This window comes from Kogia breviceps, chromosome 19 (genome assembly GCF_026419965.1).
Source record: "Kogia breviceps isolate mKogBre1 chromosome 19, mKogBre1 haplotype 1, whole genome shotgun sequence".
NCBI lineage: Eukaryota > Metazoa > Chordata > Mammalia > Artiodactyla > Physeteridae > Kogia > Kogia breviceps.
In genome coordinates, this window is record NC_081328.1 from 40634657 (window position 1) to 40662180 (window position 27524).

General features: G+C 51.8%; 1 protein-coding gene across 1 annotated transcript; it reads left to right on the forward strand.

Moving 5' to 3' along the window:
• Positions 1–17268: 17268 nt before the first annotated feature.
• Positions 17269–19103, forward strand: FZD2 (frizzled class receptor 2). Its single transcript, XM_059046471.2, has one exon. The coding sequence runs from the start codon at positions 17284–17286 to the stop codon at positions 18979–18981; it is 1698 nt and encodes a 565-aa protein (XP_058902454.1). The 5' UTR covers positions 17269–17283; the 3' UTR covers positions 18982–19103.
• The last annotated feature ends 8421 nt before the right edge of the window (positions 19104–27524 follow it).

Genomic DNA, 27524 nt, shown 5'->3' on the forward strand with positions numbered 1-27524 from the left:
TTTGCTTCCTTTTGGCTCCCTTTGGGCCCCTCAGCTCTGGGTGGGAACTCACATCCCTTCTTCATTTATGGGGCACTTTTTCTTCCCAAACAGAGGATCAGGGTTTGTAAAGGGAAAGGAGGGGTATGTGCAAATTCCACAGGAAATAATGCTAAGGGATTCCTTCCCTAGAACTACCTGGGGCCTCGATTTGCAGTTTCCTCCCTGGTTCTGATGTGAGGCTCCAAGGATGCGAGTTTTGAGAGCCCACTGAAGGTTGATAAAGAGGCCAGATCTTTCCTTCTTACTTCCCAAGCCTAAACCATGCCCTGCCCCGACATTGGCATGGGTAGTATAATATCAATACTTAACAAACAGGGAGAGGAGCACCTAAAACAGCCGAGCTCATCTCAGCTCAACCATGAACCCCCTGCTCTGCTTCCAAGTCACCCTTATCCTATTCCCTTCGTAAATCCTGACGACCCCAAGAAGATGCCCCCCAATACCAACCCACAATCCCCAACTCCTCCAAAAAAGCTGTGAGGTGGGCGGGCTGAGATGACCCCAGGGGAGCCTTAGTCCCTTTATCTTGTCATGACCCCCGATGGCCAGCCAAACCACGGTGCTGGACATATCGTTCCACCGCCCACATACCCTTTAAAGCCAGGGCCGAATTCCCTTAGAGGATGGGATCTTCTCTTTCAGGGATGTTCAGTCTCGGTCCATGCGGAAGGGAAGGCCGGGTGGGTGCTGGGAGGGACTAGCCGTAGAGTGCAGACTCCCTGCCGGCTCCGGAGCCCCGACTCTACCGAGGACGCCCCCTGGTGGCGACACAAAAAAACCTCCCAGAGACTTGGACGCAAGGGAGGAGAGGACCGTGGAGGAAACTACTAAAGGAGTAAAGCGGGGACTTCCCTGGTGGTCCAGGGGTTAAGACTCCGAGCTCCCACTGCAGGAAGCGCAGGTTCGATCCCTGGTCGGGGAAGTAAGATCCCGCATGCCGCACAGCGCGGCCAAAAAGCTAAAGAAGTTAAAGGAGCAAAGGACTTGGAGTACTCTTCCACTCCCCTTCCCTCACTCGTACCCCCAATCCACTCTCCGTGGGGACCAGACGCCAAGGAGTGGGTTTGTGTGAGCCTAAAAGGGACTCTGGGATTCTATCTCGTCTTTTTCATTTTCCAAGTGTCAGCACCCTACCACTGCCTGAATTAGGGCTCTTGGCCCCCATCCCGACACTGAGGCCCGCTGAATGAAGGGGGACCCCAAACTGCAGCATCTAGGGGGCAGGCCAGCCAGGAGAGAAGAAGCGAGCGTCCGATTTCTCTGAGACAGAACCTCCCCTCCCTCATCACCCGGTGCCACCCTCCCACTCACCCTCTTTCCCTTCCTCAGATCTCTTTCTAAAAACTTCTTTCCATCTCTCCCGTCCTACTGATCCAAAAGCTAAGCCTGATTTGGAGAAGGGGTGACAAGTGGGAAGAGAGGAGGGAAGGGGCGGTGCAGCGTGGGTTGAGGAGGGGGTCCCTTCCATCCCCCCCCCCCCGGGCAGCCCCAGATTCACATCCCCACCCCACCCCCACCCAAGCTGCCCCTGGTTTGGCACCTCTGGATGCTTCCTTCTTTGGAGAACTCCAAGGAAGTCAACCGATTAGCGGGGAGAGCTGGGGGTTGGGCAGGGAGGAGGGGAGGGGTGGGGAAGGAGGGGAGAGGAGGGGGAAGGGGAACCCTGGCTGGGAGGCTGGGTTTGGGAGGTAAGGGGGCTCGTCCCTCTCAGCCCCGTGGGTTGCAAAGAATTGCTAATTGCAACTAAACGAGGCCTCGGTTTGGGGGAAGGGGCAGTGTCCCGGCTGTCAGGGGCTACCGCCTCTTTGAGTGCCCGGGTAAGGACAGGCCAGCCTGCTCTTCTCATGTAAAGCAGCTTTTTTGTCCGGGGGAGCCAGGGCTGGGGCCAGGGGCTGGGGAAGGGGCCCAAGCCGTTAGCAAGCTTCTTGTTCCCCAGAAAGGGAGAAGGGTGCCGAGGCTTCCTTGGAATGAGGACACCCCCCTCCCCCTCCACTCTCAAGACTTACGGTGGGGCTTAATGGGGTGCTGCCTAGCGGGAGGGGGTGGGCCTGGGATTCCAGCACCCCCCTTGCAGGGCTGTGGGAAAAAACTGAGCACAAAGAAGGGGGCTGGCCCAGCTGAGTCCAGAGACAGGGCAGCTCTGATCCAGGGATGCCCTGAGCTTGAAGTGCCCATCCCTGGAGCCCCTTCTCCCCAGAGAATGGCCCCAGCGGCCACGTGTACCTTATCTAACTTCGTCATTCACTTTGCCAGCCCTCCAACCCTTTTGCACTATGGGGAATGGGTCTTGAGGATCCAAGCCTGCTTCCTGCCTGAGCCCAACTGGGAAGGAGAAGGAATCAAGCCTCTAGAGAAATCCTCTAAACATAGGAACATAGGCATAATGCTTCCAGACCCCGGGGCCATATAACCTCTAAAGACCCAAGAGTCTTGCCGTCTAATTCCGATGCCCCATTTTACGAGCTTTTATAAGCTTGGACAAGAAATTACATAACTTAATTGAGCCTCAGTTTTCTCATCTATAAAATGGGCACAATAATACCATGTTCTTAAAGTCCTCGTGAAGATATAAAGAGATGCAAAGACTGCCATGTGGCAGTTCCCGGTTCTTGATGTGTTCCCTTCCCTTCCTGGGAACATCCACCCTTTTACACACACACACACACGCACGCGCGCATGCACACACACACTTCAGGGATAATGATGTCTTGGTATCTCATATTTGAATTTTCCAGAATGCATGTGTCAGCTCTTGAAATACACTAAGTGGAACAGATTTTTTTCTCCTTATCTGATTGGTGATGAAACCAAATTCAGGGGGACAGTTAGATCTCCCGAGTCCTCCTCCACTGCTCATCCCACTCCACAGTGTGGCCTCAGAGATGTCATCTCACAGATTAGACAACAGAGCTGAGGGCCAGTGTGAAACCAGCGCTGATGGCACAGTCCAGGCACCAGCCAGGTTTCTCAGTTATACGACTTTTCTTGGCGGTCACCTGGGCTCTTCCCCTAAATCGGTGCTTGTGTGGAAACTTTAGGACCATGTGGGTCCCCTTAATTCTGTTCCATATTAGGGTCCCTGAGAAGCAGGGGGCTATGGGTAGAAAGGGTTGTCTGCTCCCCTCCCACCCTGGGAGCCTCTGAGAGGACACCTTCCCTCTGGGAGGTAGAGGGGAGACACAAGGGGAAATAAGGGGGTCATTCAGCTCTTCCTCTTTTCCCTTTACCTGCGAGAAGTTGGCTAGTTCACCCAGGAGTGTCTCCTTCCTTCCTCGCCCCCTCTGTTTTAGGGACCCCATGGTATCTCCTCAACCCTGGCTGGGCCCGCATCCTCCCAGCCTGTTGTCCAGGTGGAGCGTGCTAAGCCCCGCCTGCCAGACACCCAGGGGCTCCTGATCCCAGAGGGCCTTCGGCCAAGGGGCTCTGGCTTTGGGCCAAGGCCTTTCTCACTGCCTGGCTCCCTCCCCACAGGGCCCTAATCCATCTCACCCAGCAGGAAGCCCTTAAGCTGCCTTTTCAGCGGCCTTTCCCAGCCCGCTGTGGGCTCTGTGCCTTTCTATACCACCCTTGGCAGGAGCTGTGTTCTACAAGCTGGAGAGAGCGGCCCCTGCAAAGAGGTCATCGTGCCTAAGGCAGCTTCCAGCTCCAGCAGCCTGTCCTCTCTGGTCACCTCCCCAGGGTTTCCCCCTCTAATGCCCTGCCTGGGCATCCGTGGACACTGACAGCCCTGGCTAACTCACATCAAAGCCCCAGGCTGGATCCAGGTGGGGGAAGGGGGGAGGGATTCCAAGGGGACAGCGGGCAGGAGGCCAGGGGCTGGGGAAGTGTGGCAGGCAGGAGGGGGCCTCTCTGGCACTGTGCCTTTGGTCCTTTTGGCTGGTCTCTCCGTTTTTCCTCTGATTCCAGTCCCTGCCCCCAACTCCTCAGAGCTCATTTACAGCCTGCTCAGACTCAGTTGTACAGCCCAGACTGAGATCCAGGAGCGCTTGGCTCCTGGAGAGGTTACAAAACAAGATGCTCCCTGGCCCACCACGACTGAGTGTTCAGATACATAGAGAGACAGGGGCCAAGTGGATGGGGAGAGAAGGCTGGGGGTGGGGGCGGAGGGGGATAGACTGGATTCTTTCTCTCCTCCTGGATTATATTTGGGTGACTGCTTGTACTCCTGGGGTGGAGACTTTACAGCTGAGGATAGGCTTGATTTCAAATTCCCAATCTCATGGTCCCTGCAAGTGTACTCTTACCAGTTCTGATTTGGGGTTTGGAAAATATGGTTCTTGTATGGCCTAGTCCCTACCCTGCCCTCAATCCTTTCCTCTCCTCCCTCTCCAGGGAAAAAGTCCCCCCACTGAGGCCCCTGCTCCGGAGCTGTAGCCCAAACCCCATCCCTGCCTCTCAGCCAGTCTCCAGCTCCAGGAAGCCAGCCTTTAGCTGGCTTGGAGCGGTTAGAGGAGAGTTGGGGGTGCCTCTGGGAGGTCTGTTTGTAGTTCAGATTCTTTTCATTCCAGGCTCAGCAGGCTCTCTCTAAGGGAAGCGCCTGGGATGGGGGTGGGGGGGGATCCTTGGGGCACCAGCTGCAGGGAAGGAAGGCTTCCCGGAGAGAGGAGGGAAGTGTGTTTTCTCCCCCCAGTGACCCCCATCCTCTAGGTAGGACCTGCCTCTCCCAGTTCTATCCTTGGTGCCCACCTCCCCAGTAGCCACCTCAACATTAAGGCCCTTCCCAGAAAATGGAGATACGCAGAGGGCTCAGCTGAAGTCCCGATCTCTTTCTTTGCTTCCTAATGAGTCAGCTTCTCTCCTTTTGGGATGCTTAGAATGTTGGAAGGAACGGAGGAGGGTGTCAAGACGCCTGGAGAGTGACTGGGTCAGCCCCAGCTTCAAAGAGGCCTTGTCACCCTGTCCCCCAAACTGAAGTCTCTTGTAGATTTTTTATTGATTGATTGATTGATTGATGGCTGCGTTGGGTCTTCGTTGCTGCACGCGGGCTTCTCACTGCGGTGGCTTCTTTTGTTGTAGAGCACGGGCTCTAGGCGTGCGGGCTTCAGTAGTTGTGGCTCGCCGCCTCTAGAGCGCGAGCTTCAGTAGTTGTGGCGCACGGGCTTTGTTGCTCCGCAACATGTGGGATCTTCCCGGACCAGGGCTCGAACCTGTGTCCCCTGCATTGGCAGGCGGATTCTTAACCACTGCGCCACCAGGGAAGTCCTCCCTTGTAGATTTTGACTTTAACTCAACATTAACGTATTTGTCGGTCTATGCTGCCAGCTCTCAGGCCATAGAATTCCTCAAGGGTTAATCGGAGTGACGCGGCCATGGAGCAAAGCCTCCTGAACTCCTCAGGTCTTAGACGTCTGACACCTGCTCCAGTTTCCGTGGAAAACCTCCTCTCCAGCTGCCTCTACCTGATCTAGGGAGAGGAGGAAATATAAATCCTAACGACTTGTACCGAGTGTCCACTAAGTGAAATTACTGCTCACTTACCCCTTCATCTGAGCCTCCCAATCCTCAGAGAGAGAAGGTTAATATCTCATCTTATAGATGAAGAGACCGAGCTTCGGAGAGCATGAGTGACCTGTCCTGGGGAATGTAGCAAGGAAGTGGAGCGGAGATTCAAACTTCCTCTGATGTGCAGGTCAGTGCTCGGCCCCAGTGTCCCTTCTCAAAGCAATTGTCCCTACAAATCCATTTTCTTTTTTTCTTTTTTTTTTTTTTCTTTTTGTCTGCACCCTGTGGTTTGCAGGATCTTAGTTCCCCAACCAGGGATCAAACCCATTTCCCCTGCAATGGAAGCACAGAGTCCCAACCACTGGACCTCCAGGGAATTCCCCAAATCCATTTTCTCATTCAATCCTCAGTTCAAAGGGACTAAGACAGATTTTATTGTACCCATTCTGCAGATAGAGAAACTGATACTCAGAAGCAAAGCGATTCACGGAAAGTCAGAGAGCTAGTAAGTAGGTCAGCAGTAACCTATCAAGGCCATGACCTGAGCGCTTAGATCTCCTGGGTCCACTTCATGGGTTCTCATTATTATGTCAAATTTGTTGTTTCCTTTACTTCTTCTAAGATGAGACACCGGAACATATTTGCAATTAAATATGGCTTCAAGGAACTGGATAATCTTGTCAAAACTGGAGGCTGAAATGGCCTCCAAACCCAGAAATGTCTTGCTCATTTCTCTTCCTCAGAGCTTAGCTTCTCCCTTCCTGAAGTGTGGGTTCCAGAATGGGACAAAGTGGTCAGGGTAAGGGAGTTGGGCTGGGTGTCCAGGACAAGATGCTTGAATCTCTAGATTACTAAACCCAGGGAGTTCTTCAGGCTCTGTCCTACTTATAGTGGGCATTGATTCACTTAACAAATGTTTACTGAGCACCTACAATATGCCACCCATTATAAGCACTAGGGCATGTACAAAAACTAAGACATGGCCTCTGCCCTCAAGAGACAATCTTGTTGAGAGTGGAGGGTAGTTACACATACATCAATAACACATACCAAATGCTAAATGCCATAAGATATGCACAAACCCAGAGAAAGGAGTGTGGGAATAGTATCAGGGAAGCATCAGAGAAGGGGCCTTAAAAGATTTACAGTGGTGGAAGGACATTTTAGAAAAGGCCCATTGGAGCAAGGACATATATTGTGAAAGTACCAGGTGTTCTGCTCTGTCTAGTTCATGGGTAAAGTGAGGATTCAGTGCCAGAAATGCACCATTCTAGGTGCTTTATGCAGAAGGGTATTTAATACAGGTGATATGGACTGAACTGTGTCCCCGTGAAATTCACATGTCTAAGCCCTAATCTCCAATGTGAATATATTTGGAGAAAGGGCTTTTAGGAGGTAATTAAGGTTAAATGAGATCATAAAGGTGGAGTCCTAATCCAATAGGATTGGTGGCTTTATAAGAAGAGGGAAAGAGAGATTTTTCTCTCTTCTGCAAGTACACACCAAGGAAAGGCCATGTAAGCACGCAGCAAGAAGACAGTCATCTGCAAGCCAGGAAGAGAGTCCTCACCCAAACCCAACCGTGTTGGCACCCTGATCTTGGACTTGCAGCCTTCAGAATCGAGACAATAAATTCCCATTGTTTAAGCCACTTGCTGTATGGTATTTTCTTATGGCAGCCAAAGCAGACTAAGACAACAGGGAATTAGAGCTTGCAAAATTGTTAGATGGACTGGAGGAGCAGACTTTCTAATGTAGCCATAGAAATGAGCCTCCGATAGGAGCTGTCACTTCTGCCAAAATCAAGTAAGGAGAACCACGAGGCTGTCACTGGAACTTAGGTCACAGATGCAACCCCATAGCCTCATGGCCCCATAAGCACCAGTGCCAGGCTGCTACTGTTGTCACAGAGACTGAACTGGGTGCTGCTGCCAGAAAAGCCCCATCTCCAGGACGTTGCCTGCAACAGAAATAGCCAGAGCAGGAAGAACATGGCCTCATCTCCCTTCCACCTTCCAAGTCTCGAATGAATGCATTTTGCATCCAGAACTCTAGCTGCAAGGGAGGCTGAGAGATGAGGTTTTTGGCTTTTCAACCTCTGCAGTGCAGGAAGGTACCTAGAAGGAGGTGAGAATGGATGCTGAGGGCCAGTCCATCTTGTCCACCACAATAGGGCAAGTGCGGTAGAAATTCATGCTGGAAAGACACATCGGGGTTAGATTTGGAAAGGCGGTTGAATGGGTTTGGAGTGGGGGACAGAGCGAGACTGGGTGGCTGCCAAAATTAACCAGGGCTCTTAAATCTAACTGAGTGGTCTGGAAAGCAGAGAGCTGGAGCATGTGCTTAAGAATCATTTGGGGGGAATTCCCCGGCGGTCCAGTGGTCAGAACTCAGCACTCTCACTGCCAAGGGCCCGGGTTCAATCCCTGGTCGGGGAACTAAAATCCCACCATCACTTGGGGTTTATAAATTTCCGTCATCTGGAGGGCCCAGGAATCTGTATTTCTAATAGGCAGATCCTGCCCTGGTGCCCTTGCTGCCATGATTCTGAGCCATGTGGACTCTAGGCTTTCAGAAACATTGTCCTGGGGCAGGAGCTCTGATGGGTCCGTCCCACATAGTGCTGTGAGCTCTGAAAAGGTTTGATTTGTGGGAGGCACATGCTGAATTGGCCTCTTCTTCTCCTTCCTGAGAGTTAGTCCTGAAGGTTGGATGCTTGAACCCTGAAAAATACCAGTGATGTGAGGGTGCAGGGGAAGGGGGCTCTGCCGAAAACCCAGGAGCCAAGGGATCTAACCCCCGCCCTTTGGGGATTCCCTGGCCGTCCAGTGGTTAGGACTCCGTGCTTCCACTTCCGGGGCCTGGGTTTGACCCCTGGGTGGGGAGCTAAGATCCCACGAGCCATGTGGCACAGCCAAAAAATTAAAACAAAACAAAACAAACCCACACTCCCCCACCCCACCAAGGAGGACTAGGTGGTGGTCAGTCAAAGAGCTGCACAAGCATCTCCTGGGATTGTGACTCACTTCGTTCTCGATTCCCACCTTGGCCCTGGGGTCCAGGACTTTTGGGACCTTATCTCCGCTGCAGAGGCTCCGTTAGAGAGCACCTTACACCTCGAGGAGTTTAAAGATCTGACAGAGGAGAGGCAAGGTGAAACAGAAACAAAATGGGATGGGAGAGGAAGGGAGCAGGCAGGTGGCACTGCCCTCCAGAATGGCCTTGAGTCTCCACTGGAGCCCAGCGGTGTCCACGGCCCACACTGAATTTCAACACAAAAGAATCCTCTCAGATAGATTTTCCTTTTCTTTCTCAGTCATTTTCTTTTTCTGGTTCTTACTCTCCACCCCCAGCCCCCAACCTCCCAGTTCTGAGGGAAAGGCCACAGACAGATGAAGCAGCCCTGGCCTTCTGTCGGCACCCCCAGTCCAGCCCCACATCTCTGGGGAGGGGGTCCAGTCAAGCCAGAGAGGACCGGGTCTAGAGGGCCAGGCTGCCTGGACGGAGGGGCTTTCCTCCTTCCCAGGGTTCCCCCCACCATACCCATCTCCCTTAGAAGCATGTGCAGCCTCACATAGCCAGGGTCTCCGGGGCCCTCGCTCCTCTGGGCTGGTTCTCCCAGGACAAGAACAGGCTTTCAGGCTCGGGGAGGGAGTCAGGGCCCCTCACCCCCCACTTATCACCACAAAGCAAAGTCCAGGGAAGGAGGGGGAGTGGGCAGGGCTGGGTTGGGGGTGCAGGTTGGAGAGCCAGGTCCTTGCTAGTAAATCAAAGCTGGTTTCCCAGATGGAGCTGCAGCCGCTTTGATTTCTCAAGTTGCCCCCCTCCCCCTCTACCTCCTCTCACCCCCAGCTCCAGGGTTTCAATTCCTCCCTGAAAAGCAGTGGGGCCTCCTTTCAAACCAGCCCAGCTCCTCCAACTCCCAACAACAGCTTAAGTTACAGGAAAGAGAAAGGGGAGGGGGTGAGGTGGCCCAGCCTGGAGGAAAAGGAGAGAAATTCTGGGAGGAGGGAAGGGGACAAGGGAGAGTGGAAAGAAAAAAAGGAAGAAAGAAAGAGGGGGAAAGAATGGCAAGTGAGGAGATGGGGTGCAGCCCCAGGAAAGGAAGTGTGTGTGTTCTGCTGGAGCAGGAGGGGAGCCCCAACCCAGAAGCAAACTTGTCTTGGCTCTCCTTCCCTAGTGAGCACCCCCATCCCCATCCCCCCCCAGGACCCCTCCACATCTACAAGTCTAAGGCTCCCCCATTCCTCTCCTCTTAGCATTAGGTTCTAGAAGTTTCCAAGAGACAAACTATCTGACTCATTCATTCCCAGGGATGCTTATTTCCTGGGCCAAGAAGGCAGTCACCCTCAAGAATCTCACTAACCAAACTCAGCACTGATTTTTTCAGCTTTGCTTTCCCTGGTCTGCTCTGAGAAGCCCACACCTTGCTTTTGCTCGGCCTAGGCCTGGGCTAATTAAAATGCTTAATTAATAGATCATCTGTTATATCTGTTTAATCCTTTTGTGGCCCATTTTGCCATCCAGAGACCTTGGGAAAGGGTGCTGGAGGGATGAAGGGGATAACGGCTGTACTCTGCCAATTCCCTACTCTCTCTGTGCCCAGAGCTTGTCCCCCGCCCCCACCCCAAACTTGGGGCGGAGGAGGGTGAAGTGCAGTGAATGGGACTTACAAGTTGGGGCTCCAGGAGTCCTAGACTTCCTGATTATTCTGTGCCTGAAGGGCTGGTTTCCTGAGAACTAAATGGAGGATAGAGTTCAGGGAGAGGGAATTTGGTATCTCACCTGAAGGTGGATTCCAGGCTCAGGAAGAGAGGAAGAAAAGGAAGCTTCTCAAAGGGCAGAGGGGTACCTTGTGGGTTGGGAATGGGGGTAAAACCAACTAGAGTCTCAGAAGACTCAAACCTGTTTTCCACCTAGCGTCCAGAACCTACCCCATCGAGAGCAGAGTATTTTTGCTCAATCAAACCTTTGAGGATTCAAAGTATCTGAAATCACATTCTCATCCTCAGTCCTCCCCTTCCTGAACGGATACACACACCCCTGCCCTCTAGGGTGGAGGGACCTCAGTGCTTCTGGAGGGAAAGAATACTGACCCGGGATTGAGGAAACAAAGAGGGGACCTGTAACTGCTAGGGAGGATGATTTCTCTGGAAGGAAGGGGTTTTGATGCGAAAGAAGCAGGGAGACAGGGACCCATGCAATTACCAGGACTCTTCTTTGCAAAATGAAACGTCAGAGGGAATTCCCTGGCAGTGCAGTGGTTAGGATGCTGAGGGTCCTGGTTTAATCCCTGGTTGGGGAACTAAGATCCCACAAGCTGTGCTGTACCAAAAGAGTGGGGCATGCCAGGTAGAGACCCCCAGGTTTCCTTAGCTGGGAGAAGTTCCCTGTGCTCTCAGAGCGTACCTGTGGTGTGTTGGCTGTTGTTGACTGGCTATAACACACAAGCCTTTCACCTTGTCCAGGTGGCACCCAGCAGGGACTGTTGTGATGATCCCAATGTATTATTTTCACCGCCCCCTATAGCTGCCCCAAAGGTAAAATCCATAGGCTTTAAAAAAATTAATTAATTTGGCTGCATTGGGTCTTAGTTGCGGCACGTGGGATCCTCGTTGCGGCTCTTGGGCTTCTCTTAGTTGCAGCGCCAGGGCTTTCTAGTTCTTGTGCACATTTGGTTGCCCTGGGCATGTGGGATCTTAGTTCCCCTACCGGGGATCGAACCCACAGCCCCTGCATTGGAAGATGGATTCTTAACCACTGGACCACCAGGGAAGTCCCAATAGATGTTTTTATGATCCCCTCATGCAGATGAGGCAGCTGAAGCTAAGGGAGGAAAATGACTTGCCTGAGGGCACTCAATAGGCGTAGGTGAAGCGAAGCCTGCAGCCCCAAGGCATTCTGAGCCCCAGACCAGGTTTCCTTCCTCTCCACCAGCTATCTTGCTCTGCTCTCTGGTAGGGTTGAGACTTCTGCTCCAACGGACCATCCCACGGAATGGAGTGGGTGGCATTTTTTTAAAAAACTATTTATTTATTTATTTGGTTGCACCAGATCTTAGTTGCCGCACGCGGGACCTTTGTTGCCGCATGCGGGGTCTACGTTGTGGCACGCGCGTTCTTTAGTTGTGGCATGCGGGATCTAGTTCCTTGACCAGGGATCCATCTGCCTGCATTGGGAGTGTGGATTCTTAGCCACTGGACCACCAGGGAAGTCCCTGGGTGGCATCTTTACAGTGGGCACTCAACAGTTATCCCAGATATCAGATTTGTAAGCCAAGAGATAATTGACAGTAGTGTCCCAGGATTTGGGGCAGAAGTGGCAGTGCACGGGCACTGGGAACACCTGGGTTCCCAGTCAGTAGCAGAAGCCCCAGACCCACCGGAAACATTCCTCAGGAAGGAACAGTAGCCAGGTTCTCCGCAGACCATCACCCGCTAGACTGTAAGCTCCCTGAAGCTGCAGCCTAGGCCTCTGCAGACCTTGTCTGCTTTGCATATAGTAGATGTTCAATAATTTGTTGGATTAAAACAATAGCTATTATTTACCAAGCTTTTAGCCTAGCATCAGGTCAAGCGAGTGCCATAATCTATCTCATTTAATTCTCACAACTGAGACAAGGTAAATAAAAATTCTCACTTGAGACCCTCAAGATCCAGGAAAAACAAGTCTGGGACATTCTCCTGTTGGCTAGAATCTTTCCCGGCCCTACCGCTCCTTCTCAGTGTCCCTCCTCCACAGCTCATGGTCTTTAAATATTGACATCCCCACAACTTTAGTCTTCTCACCCAATCCCCTTTCCCTAGGTGATCTTAGCCAATCTCATGGCTTCAACCACAGGCTAAAGGTAACAGATCTAAATCTACCCAGAGCTCCTTCCTGGCCCTGTGTTAGAAAAGCGAACTGTGTTCTGGACTTCTTCTCTTGGACATACTATAGGCTTGACCTGGCTTGACTGTGCTCATTTATCCACCTGTCCCTGCATTTCCTAGCCTGGTTAATGACATCAGGGCATCTAGATCAGAAACCTTGGTTGGCCTCCTCCCTTACTCTCTCTTCTCTACACTGCCTTGGCTCAGTTCACACCCTCAGCATCTCTTGCCTGGTCTCTTGCAATCTATTCCTAACTGGTATCTCTGACTCAGCTGACTCGAGTCATGCTCCTCCTAACTGTCCAGATGCACCATCTAAAACTTAAGTGTGGAGACTTCCCTGGCGGTCCAGTGGTTAAGACTCTGCGTTTCCAATGCAGGGGGCACGGGTTTGATCTCTGGTCAGGGAGCTAAGATCCCACATGCCATCCCACATGCCTCACGGCACAACCAAAAATTTAAAAATGAAAAATAAAAAATATAAAAGTTAAGTGTGACCATTTCACTTCCCTAAACACTCCAGTGCATCTCCACCTCCAGGAGTCCAGATTATGTGCACAGTATCTCAGGTCCCTTCTTATTTAAAATCTCCTCTGGGGAGATTTTAAGTCCCACCAGGGACTTCCCTGGTGGTCCAGTGGTTAAGAATCCACCTTCCAATGTGGGGGACGAGGGTCTGATCCCTGGTCGGGGAACTAAGATCCCACATGCTGCGGGACAACTAAGCCCGCGCGCCACAACTGCTGAGCCCACACGCTCTGCAGCCCGCGCGCCACAGCTATAGAGAAGCCTGTGCGCTGCAGCGAAGAGTCTTCACGTTGCAACAAAGATCCCGCGTGCCGCAACTAAGACCCCACGCAGCCAAATAAATAAATAATCAATTAACTAATTAAAATAATAATAAAAATAAAACCTCCTCTGCCATCACTCTCCTAGATGTTCACGGGGCTGTAACAGGACCAAAGTGCTTGTAGACTTGTGCCCCCTGCCCCTTCCATCCATTTCACTGCACTACACCCTTGCACATGGTGTTCCCTCTGTCTGGAAAACCTATTCCTGCCTTGAGAGTATAAGTTCATATATTTTTAAAATTTATTTATTTATTTTTAGCTGCATTGGGTCTTCGTTGTAGTGCATGGTCTTTCTCTAGCTGCGGCGAGTGGGGACTACTCTTCCTTGCAGTGCGCAGGCTTCTCATTGCGGTGGCTTCTCTTGTTGCGGAGCACGGGCTCTAGGCGCGCAGGTTTCAGTAGTTGTGGCTCGTGGGCTTAGTTGCTCCGTGGCATGTGGGATCCTCCCAGACCAGGGCTCGAACCTGTGTCCCCTGCATTGGCAGGCGGATTCTTAACCACTGCACCACCAGGGAAGCCCCTAAGTTCATATCTGTATACCTAGCACCTTACACGTGGTCTGCAAGGCCCTGCAGGTGTCACACCTGCTGGCCTCTCTTTACCTCATCCTATTTTACTCCTCAGTCCAACCTCCTCTGCCCTCTCCAACTCAGTCAAATTCCCTCCCCAATTATGCTTTCATAGCACCATGGACTTTCCCTTTGTAGCACTCAATCCTGTGGCAATTTTACATCCATTAAAGTGACTATGTGATGACTGTGAATCTCTCCCACTAGAATATAAGCTCCACAGGAATAGGGGTTGGGTCTGATGGTCAATATATATTTGTTAAGTGCGTAAAAGCACACAATTTTTATAGACATTAGGGGCTGTGTGGTGTAGGAGACAGAACACAGCTTTAAGAGTCAAGCAGGCCTGGGTTTAAATCTCAGCTCTGCCATTTACTACGTGACCTTGAGAAAGTTGCCAAATCTCATCAAGGTCAGATTCTTCATCCGTAAACACAATGCAATACCTACTTTGTGGGCATACGCATAATGTATGCGCGGTGCTTAGTAAGTGCTCAACAAACCTTAGTAATTACAATTATTAGGTACCCGTTTCAGGTAAAAATGCCAGATAAATGTAAGCTCTTCATAGAATCACTTTACTTCTGGGATACCGTAAACTCGTAAAGGGCAGGGATGCTGCTATTTTTCTCTGTCTTGCCCACAGCACCTACCACAGTGGTCTAAAATCAGAAGACTCAATAAAAATGGGTTACAGAATGAAAGGTTGACTGAGTGAATGAAAGGATGTCTTTTATTTCTTTTTTCCAGCTTCAGCTCCCCCTTTGCCTTGGGGGTGGCTGGGGAAGGGATAGCTGTCACTCAAGCCTGGCCCTAGGGTAGGAAAACAGGTTTGTCATGGAAGGAAATTGAAGATGCTGCATTTCTATTGGAGATTTACTCTCAATTTCCTATCAGACTGTGAGAGCTTCCTGAATGGAGTGGAGGAACCTGTCTTACTCATTTTTTGTTTTCGCCGCTCAGCTCAGAGGCTTGGTACCATCTCTAGAGATGTCCTGGAGGTAGAGTAGGAGGGAAGATTTGAAGGAGCAGCACGTTGGACTTAGTTTGGGGCCCACAGAGCAGGACAGCACAATTTTCCCATCCCTAGACTGCTCTGGGGTGAAGGTGGACTTTTGGGTGGAATGGAAATAAAATGGAGAGCTAAGGGGCTTCCCTGGTGGCGCAGTGGTTGAGAATCCGCCTGCCGATGCAGGGGACACGGGTTCGTGCCCCGGTCTGGGAAGATCCCACATGCCGCGGAGCGGCTGGGCCCGCGAGCCATGGCCGCTGAGCCTGCGCGTCCGGAGCCTGCGCTCCGCAACGGGAGAGGGCACAACAGTGAGAGGCCCGCGTACCACAAAAAAAAAAAAAAAAAAAAAAAGGAGAGCTAAGGCATAGCCCCCTGATTTTGAAGGGAATCTTTCTGCGTAAAGTAGTGAAAAGTCGACCTCTCCAGGAAATGATAAGGAGAATTTTCATGTTGTAAAGAACCTGAAAATCTGTATTTCATTCAGTCAAGAAAAAAAAAATTGAATTCTATCAAACCTGGATCCATTGTTTTTATCTGTGACTTAGAATTTTCTTTCCTTCTTCCTATTCTCTTCTTTTTTTCTCTTTTTGTTGTTGTTTGGTTTTTTTGTTTGTTTGTTTTGTTTTTAAAGCAGTCCTTTTCTAGATTGGATCAGAAAACAGCTCACCAGGCTGGGAGGATTTGGCCCATACAGAGAAGCAAAGGGGTTTTCTAAACTCAATTTTCTTTCTTCTTTTTAAGTGTCCCCCCTTCCCTCTGAGAGACAATAAAAATAATTGATCCATCATCCAGTACCAGGCCCAGGAGATTTACATGCAAATTCCCCCTCTCCTCCCCAGAACCCCCTCTCAAATTTAAAATCCAAGAAGGGAGAAAACAGAAGAAAACCTTTCTAAGCTAGCCGGAACCCTGCGGGCCACCGCCATCCACCCCCAGCCAGGTAAGTGTGGGTATGTGTGTGGGGGGGATTAATCCACACAACCCCCCAGCCTCCTCCCTCACCACACACACCACCAGTTTCTGGTGTGGAATCACTTAAGATTTGGGTAAAACTCCCCTCTCTCCTAGGAGACCAAATCTGGAAGCTTTTAGGGGGCGGGGGCAGAGGTGGAGAGGAGGAAAATTCCCCCAAACGTCCTAAAAGAGTCATCTCTTCAGCTCAAAACTGCTCGTCATCCCCCACTCCCCACCATTAACCTCCGATTAAGACCTCCTCGTTATGGCAACTAAACTTTACTTTGCATAATTAAGATTTGCCTCGGAAGAAAGGGGAGGGAGAAGCCGCAGCTCTAGGCCATTCTCCTTCACCTCACCCCCTCCCACCCCCGCCCCAACCCTCCAGCCCAGGGCCTCTGAGTTCCTGAGTTTTCTCACTTTGAGGTGCCACCGAACACAAAGAACCATAATGGGCTCCTTTGTGCTCGCTACGGGGCAATTACGCCCCGGAGTCCGGGCCCCTTTAAGAGCCTCTTAAAGAGACAGGCTCTCGTTTTTCAGAGGGTTATTTAAGGGTGTATACAGGGGGAGGAGCGAGGCAAACTCCTAGGGGTCTACATATAGGGCGACAGGAAATTTTGTCTGGATTCCATGGGAAGGGGCTGAGAGAAAAGTCTTTGTAAACTGGTAGTTTTTTTTTAAATCTCTCCCTTAAACAATTTTTTCTCAAACTTAATATTTTTTTTACTTGATCTGAAAAATTGGACTGGTATAGGTGGGGTTCGAGGAGCAAGGGCAGAGGCAAGGATTTAAAGAGGCCCTACCCCGGAGAGCGCCGTGGCCCCCCGGAAGAAGAGTGATCCAGGGTTGAGTGACTCGGGTCCGCCGCAGTTCGGGGAACATGTGTCTCCGGACCTCACCACTGCGACTCCAGAGAAATCCCGTGCTGGGCAAAAAGCCCTTAATATAATAATAGCTTGTCTCTTTAAAAAGCAAAAGGAGGCGGGGGGGAAAGTTTTGTTGGCATCTGGTTTCTGATCTCATTATGTTGTGGTTGACCAATCCAGCCCTCGGGGCTGATCCTCGGGTTTAAATCTCATTGGCCGAGAGAACATTTTGGGATGGTGCTTAGAGCTCGACGGGGCGGTTTCAAGGATCCCTTTTTTGGGGGGCTGAGGAGAGGGCGGGGCCGCCGGCGGGGGCCCCCTTGAAACCGACTAATTGGGATCGGAGAGGCCGAGGTGAGGGCTGGAGGAAGGCACAAAGGAGTCGCTGGGCGGAGAAGGGAGGGGAGAGGCGAGAGGAGGAGGACGAGGAGGAGAGAGGGCAAGCAGCGCGCGGTGTCTCCGGGAGCTCAGTCGACCTCGGCAAGCCAGCGGGCGGGTGCGCCGCCCCCCTCCCCCGCCCGACCTCCCCAACTCGGCAGCCGCGAGCGAAGTTTGCAAAGAGACGCGGGAGGCGGCGGCCGCGGCGAGGCGGCGGCGGGGAAGGCGCGCGGTCTCAGGGCTGGGGGCGGGGGCGGGGGGCGTCCGGGAGCCGGGTGGGGGGCGGCGGCCAGCATGCGGCCCCGCAGCGCCCTGCCCCGCCTGCTGCTTCCGCTGCTGCTGCTGCCCGCTGCGGGGCCGGCCCAGTTCCACGGGGAGAAGGGCATCTCCATCCCGGACCACGGCTTCTGCCAGCCCATCTCCATCCCGTTGTGCACGGACATCGCCTACAACCAGACCATCATGCCCAACCTTCTGGGCCATACGAACCAGGAGGACGCAGGACTGGAGGTGCACCAGTTCTACCCATTGGTGAAGGTGCAGTGCTCGCCCGAACTGCGCTTCTTTCTGTGCTCCATGTATGCACCCGTGTGCACTGTGCTGGAGCAGGCCATCCCGCCGTGCCGCTCGATCTGCGAGCGCGCGCGCCAGGGCTGCGAGGCGCTCATGAACAAGTTCGGTTTCCAGTGGCCGGAGCGCCTCCGCTGCGAGCACTTCCCCCGACACGGCGCGGAGCAGATCTGCGTGGGCCAGAACCACTCGGAGGACGGCACGCCCGCGTTGCTCACCACCGCGCCGCCGCCGGGCCTGCAGCCGGGTGCGGGGGGCACCCCGGGTGGCCCGGGTGGCGGCGGCTTGCCCCCGCGCTATGCCACGCTGGAGCACCCGTTCCACTGTCCGCGCGTCCTCAAGGTGCCGTCCTATCTCAGCTACAAGTTTCTGGGCGAGCGCGACTGCGCAGCTCCGTGCGAGCCGGCGCGGCCCGACGGCTCCATGTTCTTCTCCCAGGAAGAGACCCGCTTTGCGCGGCTCTGGATCCTCACCTGGTCCGTGTTGTGCTGCGCCTCCACCTTTTTCACCGTCACCACGTACCTGGTGGACATGCAGCGCTTCCGCTACCCGGAGCGGCCCATCATCTTTCTGTCAGGGTGCTACACTATGGTGTCGGTGGCCTACATCGCGGGCTTCGTACTCCAGGAGCGCGTGGTGTGTAACGAGCGCTTCTCCGAGGACGGCTACCGTACGGTGGTGCAGGGCACCAAGAAGGAGGGCTGCACCATCCTCTTCATGATGCTCTACTTCTTCAGCATGGCCAGTTCCATCTGGTGGGTCATCCTGTCACTCACCTGGTTCCTGGCGGCGGGCATGAAGTGGGGCCACGAGGCCATCGAGGCCAACTCGCAGTACTTCCACCTGGCCGCGTGGGCCGTGCCCGCCGTCAAGACCATCACAATCCTGGCCATGGGCCAGATTGACGGCGACCTGCTGAGCGGCGTGTGCTTCGTGGGCCTCAACAGCCTGGACCCGCTGCGGGGCTTCGTGCTGGCGCCGCTCTTCGTGTACCTGTTCATAGGCACGTCCTTCCTCCTGGCCGGTTTCGTGTCACTCTTCCGCATCCGTACCATCATGAAGCACGACGGCACCAAGACGGAGAAGCTGGAGCGGCTCATGGTGCGCATCGGCGTCTTCTCGGTGCTGTACACGGTGCCCGCCACCATCGTCATCGCCTGCTATTTCTACGAGCAGGCCTTCCGAGAGCACTGGGAGCGCTCGTGGGTGAGTCAGCACTGCAAGAGCCTGGCCATCCCGTGCCCGGCGCACTACACGCCGCGCATGTCACCCGACTTCACCGTCTACATGATCAAATACCTCATGACGCTCATCGTGGGCATCACGTCGGGCTTCTGGATCTGGTCCGGCAAGACGCTGCACTCGTGGAGGAAGTTCTACACCCGTCTCACCAACAGCCGGCACGGCGAGACCACAGTGTGAGCCGGAGCTCCGGCGCCGCGTTCCCAGCCGGGCCGGCACCTCGCGCTCCGCCCCCAGGGAGGGGGGGGGGGCTCCTACAGACTCCTTATTTTATTTTTTTAAATAAAGAACAATCGAAACCATTTCTTTTTTAGGTCGCTTTTTAAAGAGAATTCTGCCCAACACCCCCATCAGGTTTGTAATTAAAACTGTAAATAGTTTTTGTAAATTTAATTATATATTTTCTATTTAAAAGAAAAAAGAAAAAAAGGGGGGGGGGAGCAGTGAGGGGTGCCAGGCCTGAGGAATGGGGAAGAGGGGGAGTTAGGGGTGTTTCTCCTTTCTTCAGTCCCCTTTCAAACACCACCCCCTACTTCGGTTCGAGTATTTTGGTGATTTGACAGGGCTGGGCCTGCTGGAAGAGGCTATGAGTAGTTGGGAGTTACATTCAGGTTCTAAAGCCAAATTTGTGAGCCTTCTCACTGAAGCTGGGTCTGTGAAAGCAGTTGGATACTTTTGATCAAGACTTGGATTCGTTTTGATTTCCCTTTCCCCCTTTCTCACTTGTCCTGTCTCCTTCACTCGATCTTTGAAAACTTCCCAAAGGAGATGAAGACGTGGAAAAAAAAAAAAAAAAATCCCGAACCGAAGGGTGGGGAGAGGGCGGAGATCGTGTGAGGAATGGCCTCCACCCCTACCCTCCGGGCCCACCCCCCTGCTGGCAGGAAGATCTTTCTTCTCTGACTCTTCTTTTCAACTCGCTGCCCCGAGCCCTTGGAGGGGGCAGAAAGTGTTTTGCGATGTGTGTTTTGAAACAACCCAACCTCCCCAACCCACTATGTTCAGTACCGATCCTGACCGCCTCCATTTTTAGGGGGAGCATCATCAGCTCGCAGTTGCTGGGATTTGGAGATCACCTTGCATCTCTCTCCTTTCCCCTGCTGTCTGCTCCTCGCCTACTCTCCCCCCTACCCCCAACTGACTATCTCCTCTGGCATTCAGGTTAGCAGTTTGTGGGGTGGTTTGTGCGCTGTGTGGGGGGTTTTGTTGTTGTTTTTTGTTTTTGTTTTTCAAAAGGCGATAAAATGGGTTGGGTTGGAGGGAGGGAAAGGATGGATGGGCTGGTGGGATTTTTAGTTTTCCTTTGACAAAAGACTGATTTCTTTTCAAACTTGTCCAGAAAGGGGAAGGGGGGGAAAAAACGTGGGTATCTTTGCTTTGGAAGAAGGCTCTGGGCAGGCTCTTTGTGACTGTGGGGGTGGGGTTGAGTGTTCACATGACATTCTATATCACAAGATTGATAGAATGTTTATAACATGTTTCTTATCTTCCCCCTAACCCCCACAAATGAAAGTCAAGACTTCTCTTAAAGTATCTTTCACGCTGGTATGAGAATTGCAGTTTCCAATACACATCATTTCCCTCAACTATTTGGAGTATTTTAGAATTTTAATTACCATGGATCGATTTGAAGACCAAGAGATGGGGTGAAACAAGTTTGCCTCATAACTCAGCTTTTCAGCATCTCCTGTCTCTTGATAATAGTGCAAATTAAAGCTAATAATCATAATAAAGTGCATTTAATTATCTTCTAGAGATCTAGCCCTTTAATTGTATTTAACAGGGTTGTAACATTTTATTAGTTTAACCAAACCACACCTCCTCCTTCCATCTCCCCCTGACCTAGTTGGTTGGGGGTGGGGTAGAGAAGAGGTTCCCTGCCCTGACCTTGCTTTTTTAGCCAAACCGTAGTAGGGAAAATGGTGCCTTAACACCCTTTGTTAGCAGGCTTTGGGATAAGGGAGAAAGCAAGTTAGAACCCCTACTCCGAAGTGTTTGCGTGTGTTAGTTTATGTTGGGGGAGGGGATCTGGAAATGTTTGGTGGTAATTGAACACGTATGTGGGGCTTTGTTGGGAATTGAATGAGGCCTGGGGATTTCAGCAGAGTCCCCTTCCCCAAATGTATAACCCTCCCCTAGATGATTTGTACCAGTGGCCAGCATTATAAGTTAAAACTAGCCTTTTCTCAAATGATGGTATGTGTGAAGTCCCAACAGGAGATTCCCTCAACTATCAAAAAAGCAGGCCAGGGAGGTGGTACCACCCTGTAGCTCCATTTGTTGCAAGATTCTAAAAGAACCCCACAAGGACTGCAGGAAAGAGTTAAATTACAAACAAATTGTGAGCGTCTTTCCTGGAAAGAATGGCCAAAGCTTGCGAAAGTGGGGATGGGGAGGTGGGGGGAGGTTTCCAGTGGCTGGGATGGAGCCCAGTGGGAAGAGAAGTGCTCGTCTCTGCTGAAGATTTGGGAAGAGCCTCCCCTGCCTCTCAGCCCCCAGATCCCAGTTCTGTGTGCTTTGGGTACATTTTGTCAGTGGACCGTCATGCTGCTGGCAGGAGGAGATGGTAGACTAGCAACAATACCTTTTTCTTCCCGGAGTGCAGTGGGAGGGAGAGAATTTGGATAAAGATCCTTCTCAGTCCTTCTCCCTCAAAGTCACCAATGGAGGGGAAAAGGGCCTGAGAACACTGAAAAAATAGGTTCTGTGGCTGGGGAGAGGACAGACAATAAGATAATTCCCTCTCTAGGAAAGGATACACCTTCTAGATGCCCTTCCCTTCTCTAAAGGGCTGAATTACCTTACAGAAAGTATGGGGAACTTTCTGGCTGCTCTCATTGCTCTAATGAAACAACTCTTAGACGGAGGGTGTAGAGGATTTAGGGGACAAAGTGCCCTGGAGCGGAGGCCCATAAGTGAAACACTTGAGCTCACTGCCACCCCTGGAGAGGGGTCTGTCTCTGCTCCCTTGTTGGGAAAACCCAGTTAAACACATGGACTTGGAGGTGGACTTTCACAGATTTCTAGGTCGCCCTTTAGATAGGACGCGGTTTACCCCTTGTAAGTGGGTTGGCCCCTCCCTCTGGAAGAGGGAGGCTTTGTCTGGTGAAGGGTCAAGGGCCCAGTAAGAAAGCCCTTCCGCTGAGGCCCCCAGGCCTGGGGCAGGTGTTAGGCCACAGCTGCTTTCTACCTGCCCTCCCAATCATACCCCCTCCCACAAAGGAGCAGCAGTGCTCGGTCTCTAGGAGCAGGGCATCTCTCCTCCAGACTCCCCTGCCTCATGGATCAGACATTTGCTTTTCCTCCCCTCCACCCCAGACATCCCCAAAGAGTGAGGATCAGTGGGATCTGGACTTCCAGATCTTTCCAAAAAGCTCTCCAAGAGGGTGTTGTGATCCCTATTCTGGAAGTGGGGAGGTGCTGTCCCAGGGTGCCGTGGGACACATGTCTGGAGGAGCAGAGCCCAAGCTGCCATTTCTGAGGCATCATCCCTTTGATAATCCCCCTGCTTGCTGTAGTAGGGTCCCTTCCTTCTGCTGACATAGTCTCCTCACCTCAAAACGCATCTTAAACTTCTGGGGCCACTGACTTCTCTGAGAACCTGAAATACCTTTGGACATCCTCCTGGGAAAAAATGGCCAGACCCCGGAACACAATGTTGTATGTAACTTTAGGGGGGTTATGCATTGTCTATCTGCACATCCCTCCCCCACACCATCCCCAAGCTGGTTTTTCAGTCCCTGGTTTAGACATTATCGAGTCTTCATCACTGGGTAGCTCTGCTTCTCCATGGGGCAACCTTTACCTTCTCAGACTCGAGTATCCCCCAGCCTGTAATTCTCTCTGCTGTGGAAAGGAGGGTCAGGAGGGAAAACCATCGGACCTACAAAACCAGGAACACCGTCAAACTAGGTTATTCACTAGATCCTGTCTCTCTTGCAGGTATCAAGATGCAGCAGAGTGGAATGAATGTTCATACTTTCATAGTCGAGGGCAAAAAGAAGAAAGAGACAGACCGTGTGTGGGGAGTTACAGGCATGGGCATGACACAGTGCCAGCCATGAGTCCTTGGGGATGTCTCCTAACCTCTGAGCCTCAGTCCTCATCTGTAAAAGGTGATAGGACCTGTCTGCAAGGTTGTTGTGAGGATTAGATCAGATGATGCATGTACAGAACCAACACATAGTAGAAGCTCAATAAATTGCAGCACTCTTCCAATTACTTAGGATAAATTCCTAAAAATAGAATCACTGGATCAAAGGATGTACATTTCTTGAGGACTTTTGGACTTACTGTTACTGGTAGTTTTAACAAAGCAGAATGATTTCCTGTGCTCCTACTTTTTCGCCCTGACTCAGGGTACCAGCTCACAATCTAGAGGATCCCCGGGGCGGTGGTTGGCAGTGTTTTTCTCCCTTTCTCTCCTCTGATTAGGACAGAAATGTCTTACCCGCCTGAGTGAGCAGGGCACACAAGCAGGCGGGCTCTCTCGCTGGCCGGCTTTGAAGCTGGCTAATTAGGGCTAGGGCTGTCACAGCTGGCTTCCCCTGTGCCTCTCCCTCCCCCTGCGCCTTTCCCTCCCCCTGCTCTGCCCCATCCCCAGTCTCGGAGCCTGAGAGCGCCTCCCCAGCTGCCCTGCCTTCCACCGGGCGGCTTGCGGCTCTTCCCAGCCAGCTGGGAAGGCCCTGGGATTTGAGGCCTAGAAGGGCCAAGGTGAAAGCAGCCAAGAAACAACAGGATAGGACCTGGGACATGGAGCAAGCTCATAGACCATTGATTGGGTTTACAGAGGACTGCCTGTAGCCCCGGACCCCTCCTTATTCCTCATGAAGTCTGGAGAGGAGCCGGCATGGGCTGGGGGCTGAGCCCTGGGCCCTTTGTTTGAAAGCCAAGCTTTCTGAAGGTTCCAGCCTCCCAACCTGGCCCTTATAATTAGCCCCAATCAGAGTGTTTATGTCGGGGCCTCGTGCAGAACTCAGAGCCCCATGAATTCATTCCAAACTTGGAGGGGGGGAAGCAGGGAGGGGAGGGAAAGGGATTTGTGTGGGGATGAGCAGAAAAAGGGAGGTTGAGGGTAGGAGGTGACGAGAAGGAGACCTGGGGTGAAGGGTAGAGGAGAAGGTCCTGGAGAGGGGAGGACCACCACCCTCCATTTGGCCATTGCAGGGGTCAGGACCCCTCCCAGGGTAGCTGGCGCCCTAGCATCCTGACCCTGGGCCAGGCCTGCACGCCTCTGGGCAGGCTCTGTGGGTGGGTGGGCTTGTGCCAGTCGGAAATGGTTTAGATGTAATTAACCCGGCTAATCACCAGCCTCAGCCTGGTGGGAGGGGAGGGTACAGCCCAGAGCCTTGGCTCCCCCAGGAAGCTCTGGTCTCCCTATTCTCCTTCCTCTGACTGGGGCCTGGGGTGTGCCAGCCTCTTCGGCTCCTGGGGATGGTGGAGTCAGAGGGTGGGCAGGGAAGGAATGTAGGAAGGAAGGTGCTTAATTCTGATCTCTGGCCTCACCCAGTATGTGACTGACAGGAGGGAGTATGCCTGAGGTGGCCACAGAGGTGGTGGTTGCAGACTGGGGGGTGACGGCAGGAATCCTGGACACGAGGGAGAGAGGATGCCCAGCCACTGCTCCAGGTGGCACTGGGTGTGTCCCAGAATCAATTATCATCTCCTTCCAGGTCTAGGCCTCCCAGGGAACTCTGGCATGGGATATGGCTTCTAGGGAATTAAGCCGTACTGGGTTTAGTGTCCCGTGGGTGGGAAGAAGGCAGAGAATGGAGTCTGAGCTTCTAACTCTCCTGCTCAAAATACTGTGAAGCCTGCAAGGAATGTCCGAACTCCAGCCCTCACTCAGCACATACAGCTTTCCATGACGTGGATCTGGCTCCTATATCTCCAGTCTCACTTCCCATCGTTCTTCTCTACACTCTCACGTGCCAGCCTCCAGAACACTTATGTTCTCAGACCAACCGTGTTCTGTGACTTTGCACACACCGTTCCTGTGGTGCAAATGCCCTTCCCTTCTCCTCACCCGGATATGAACTCCTAGCATCTCAGAACTTACCTGAGGTCAGGTGGCCCTTCCGCAGAGAGCCATATCCCAGGCCAATCCTGTCCCCACGCTGTGCTCTCACCTGTCACAGCATATCACGTTACTGTTATTCATCTCCTTTCTTGACTGTGACCTCCTTGAGGGAGAGTCTGTGTTTGGTCTTTTATCTCCTTATCCCTGAGCCTAGTAATATGCCTGGCACATAGTGGGTGCCCAAGATCACAGGTTCTGGAGCCAGACTACCTGGGCCTGAATCCTGCCTCAGCTCCTTGCTAGCTGTTGATCCTGGGCAAGTTAATCAACCTCTCTGTGTATTATCTGTAAATGGGGTTAGTGATTATACTTACCTTGCAAGACTGGTTTGAGAATTAAACAAACTAATTCAAGTAGAATGTTTAAAAGGTGCCTGGCACCTAGTAAGTGCTTAATAAATGCTAGTTAAGCTTATTCATTCATGTGTTGGCTCCATAGATGTGTATTTAGTGCTTACCACGAGTCAGGCACTTGCTGAGTTCTAGAGATGCACAAATTCAGTCCCTATCCATATGTAGCCTGCCATTTCTTGAATCAGTGAATGGGTAGGTATTAGGTGTAGTACTTGTGAGTTTGGTTGTTATATGTTTTGTTAAGCAAGCTCACAATTTAACTGTTTGAGAATGTGTCCAGGCTCAAATATAGGATCATGGTCTACTTGGATTGTGTAAAACAAGCAATGCAATTGGGGACAATCCCTGATAAGGTTGACATATGTAATCTTGGTGTTTGGTGAACATGGGAAAGCTTGCCCAGGACAGAGGGTCCTGGAAGCCTTCTGCTCAATCTTCACTGCTAATGAGAATGTTTTAAAAAATATTTTTTCTACAAGGCAGAATAATTACTCTCATAGAAATATACAATGAACACACCAAATCTTTCATTTAACTCATTAGTTAGTGAAGGTAAGACATTCAAAGTAGAATCCAAAGAACAGAACATATCTAGGTCACCAAGAAATAAATTTGCTTAATGCAAAGCTGGGCAGTTTCCACTGGACAACAATCAGTTGCATCTCCACCAGACACAATTTACATGGACAAAAATCATTTCCATTACTATCAGTTGTCTGAGCTGGAAAATAACTGAAGATAATAAAACTCAGAGACACTCTTCAAGGACATACAGTAATATTTTTGACCATTTCAAAGTCTTTTAGTTTTCTTCGATAAGAAGTTCTGAACTCGGGCTTCCCTGGTGGCGCAGTGGTTGAGAGTCCGCCTGCCGATGCAGGGGACACGGGTTCGTGCCCCGGTCCGGGAAGATCCCACATGCCGCGGAGCGGCTGGGCCCGTGAGCCATGGCCGCTGAGGCTGCGCGTCCGGAGTCTGTGCTCCGCAACGGGAGAGGCCACAACAGTGAGAGGCCCGCGTACCACAAAAACCAAAAAAAAAAGAAGAAGTTCTGAACTCACATACCTCAAGATGACAAGTGCCACTCACCCCTTCCAAACAAAGAGCTTTAGTGCCAGTAGGGAGCCCAGTTCCATCCAGAGAGAGCTGGAAATCTTCCAGCCATCCCCAGTCTGGCACAGCCTTTGTCCACCTTTTCTTCCCCACCTTTATCTCTCTGGCTCTTCTCTCTCCCTAACCCTAACCCCACCACTCACAACCCCTCTAACTGTGCAGCCAATCCATTCATCCCTCTATGTGGTAACCATCATTTATTGAACACTTTCTATATGCTAGACAGTGCTAAGCTCAATACATTCATAATAACATTTAATGTTCAAAAGAACTATGAAATGAGTGCTATCTTTACCTCAAATTACAGCGTATTAAAGTACCTGAGGGAATTGCCCAGTGGTCCAGTGGTTAGGACTCAATGCTTTCACTGCCATGGGCCCGGGTTCAATCCCTGGTTGGAGAACTAAGATCCTGTAAGCCGTGCAGTGTGGCCAAAAAAAAAAAGAAAGAAAGAAAAAAAAAAAGTACCTGAGATTCACGGAAACAGCTATTCTCCGAGGGCACCTAGCTAGTCACAGCAGAGCAAAGGCAGTCAGACTCTTTTTTTAAAAAATTAAGTTTTTAATTTATTTTATTTTTGGCTGCGTTGGGTTTTCATTTTGGTGCGTGGGCTTCTCATCTCGGTGGGTTCTCTTGTTGCAGAGCATGGGCTCTAGGTACACGGGCTTCAGTAATTGTGGCATGTGGGTTCAGTAGTTGTGGCTCGTGGGCTCTAGAGCACAGGCTCAGTAGTTGTGGCACATGGGCTTAGTTGCTCTCCACCATGTGGGATCTTCCCGGACCAGGGCTCGAACCCATTTCCCCTACATTGGCAGGCGGATTCTTAACCTCTGCGTTACCAGCGAAGCCCAGCAGTCAGACTCTTAACCACAGTACCAGAAATAGTAAATGGGGTCACTTCTCATGCCAACTGTTATTAACTGGTAGTGGCTACCTGGAGGATTGTGTTGAGATGGATTCTGAGGCACCCTCTTGGTTCAGTGGGCGATAGTGCTGGACTCTACTAGTGATGTCTGCCTTGGTCACCGAATCAGAGAATGTAAAGGTTGGCAAGCATGCCAGATGCTTGTCAGGCTGGCTTTATACTATATTGTCTCGTGCATCATCTCCTGAACATGTTTTTTCTTTACATTGCTGAAGGCAGCTTCTTACTTTAAGGCCTGAGCCCTGAGCCCTCC

Bases quoted from the DNA above. Each gene is read 5' to 3' on its own strand.
- FZD2 (XM_059046471.2), top strand. From the start codon at position 17,284: ATGCGGCCCCGCAGCGCCCTGCCCCGCCTGCTGCTTCCGCTGCTGCTG.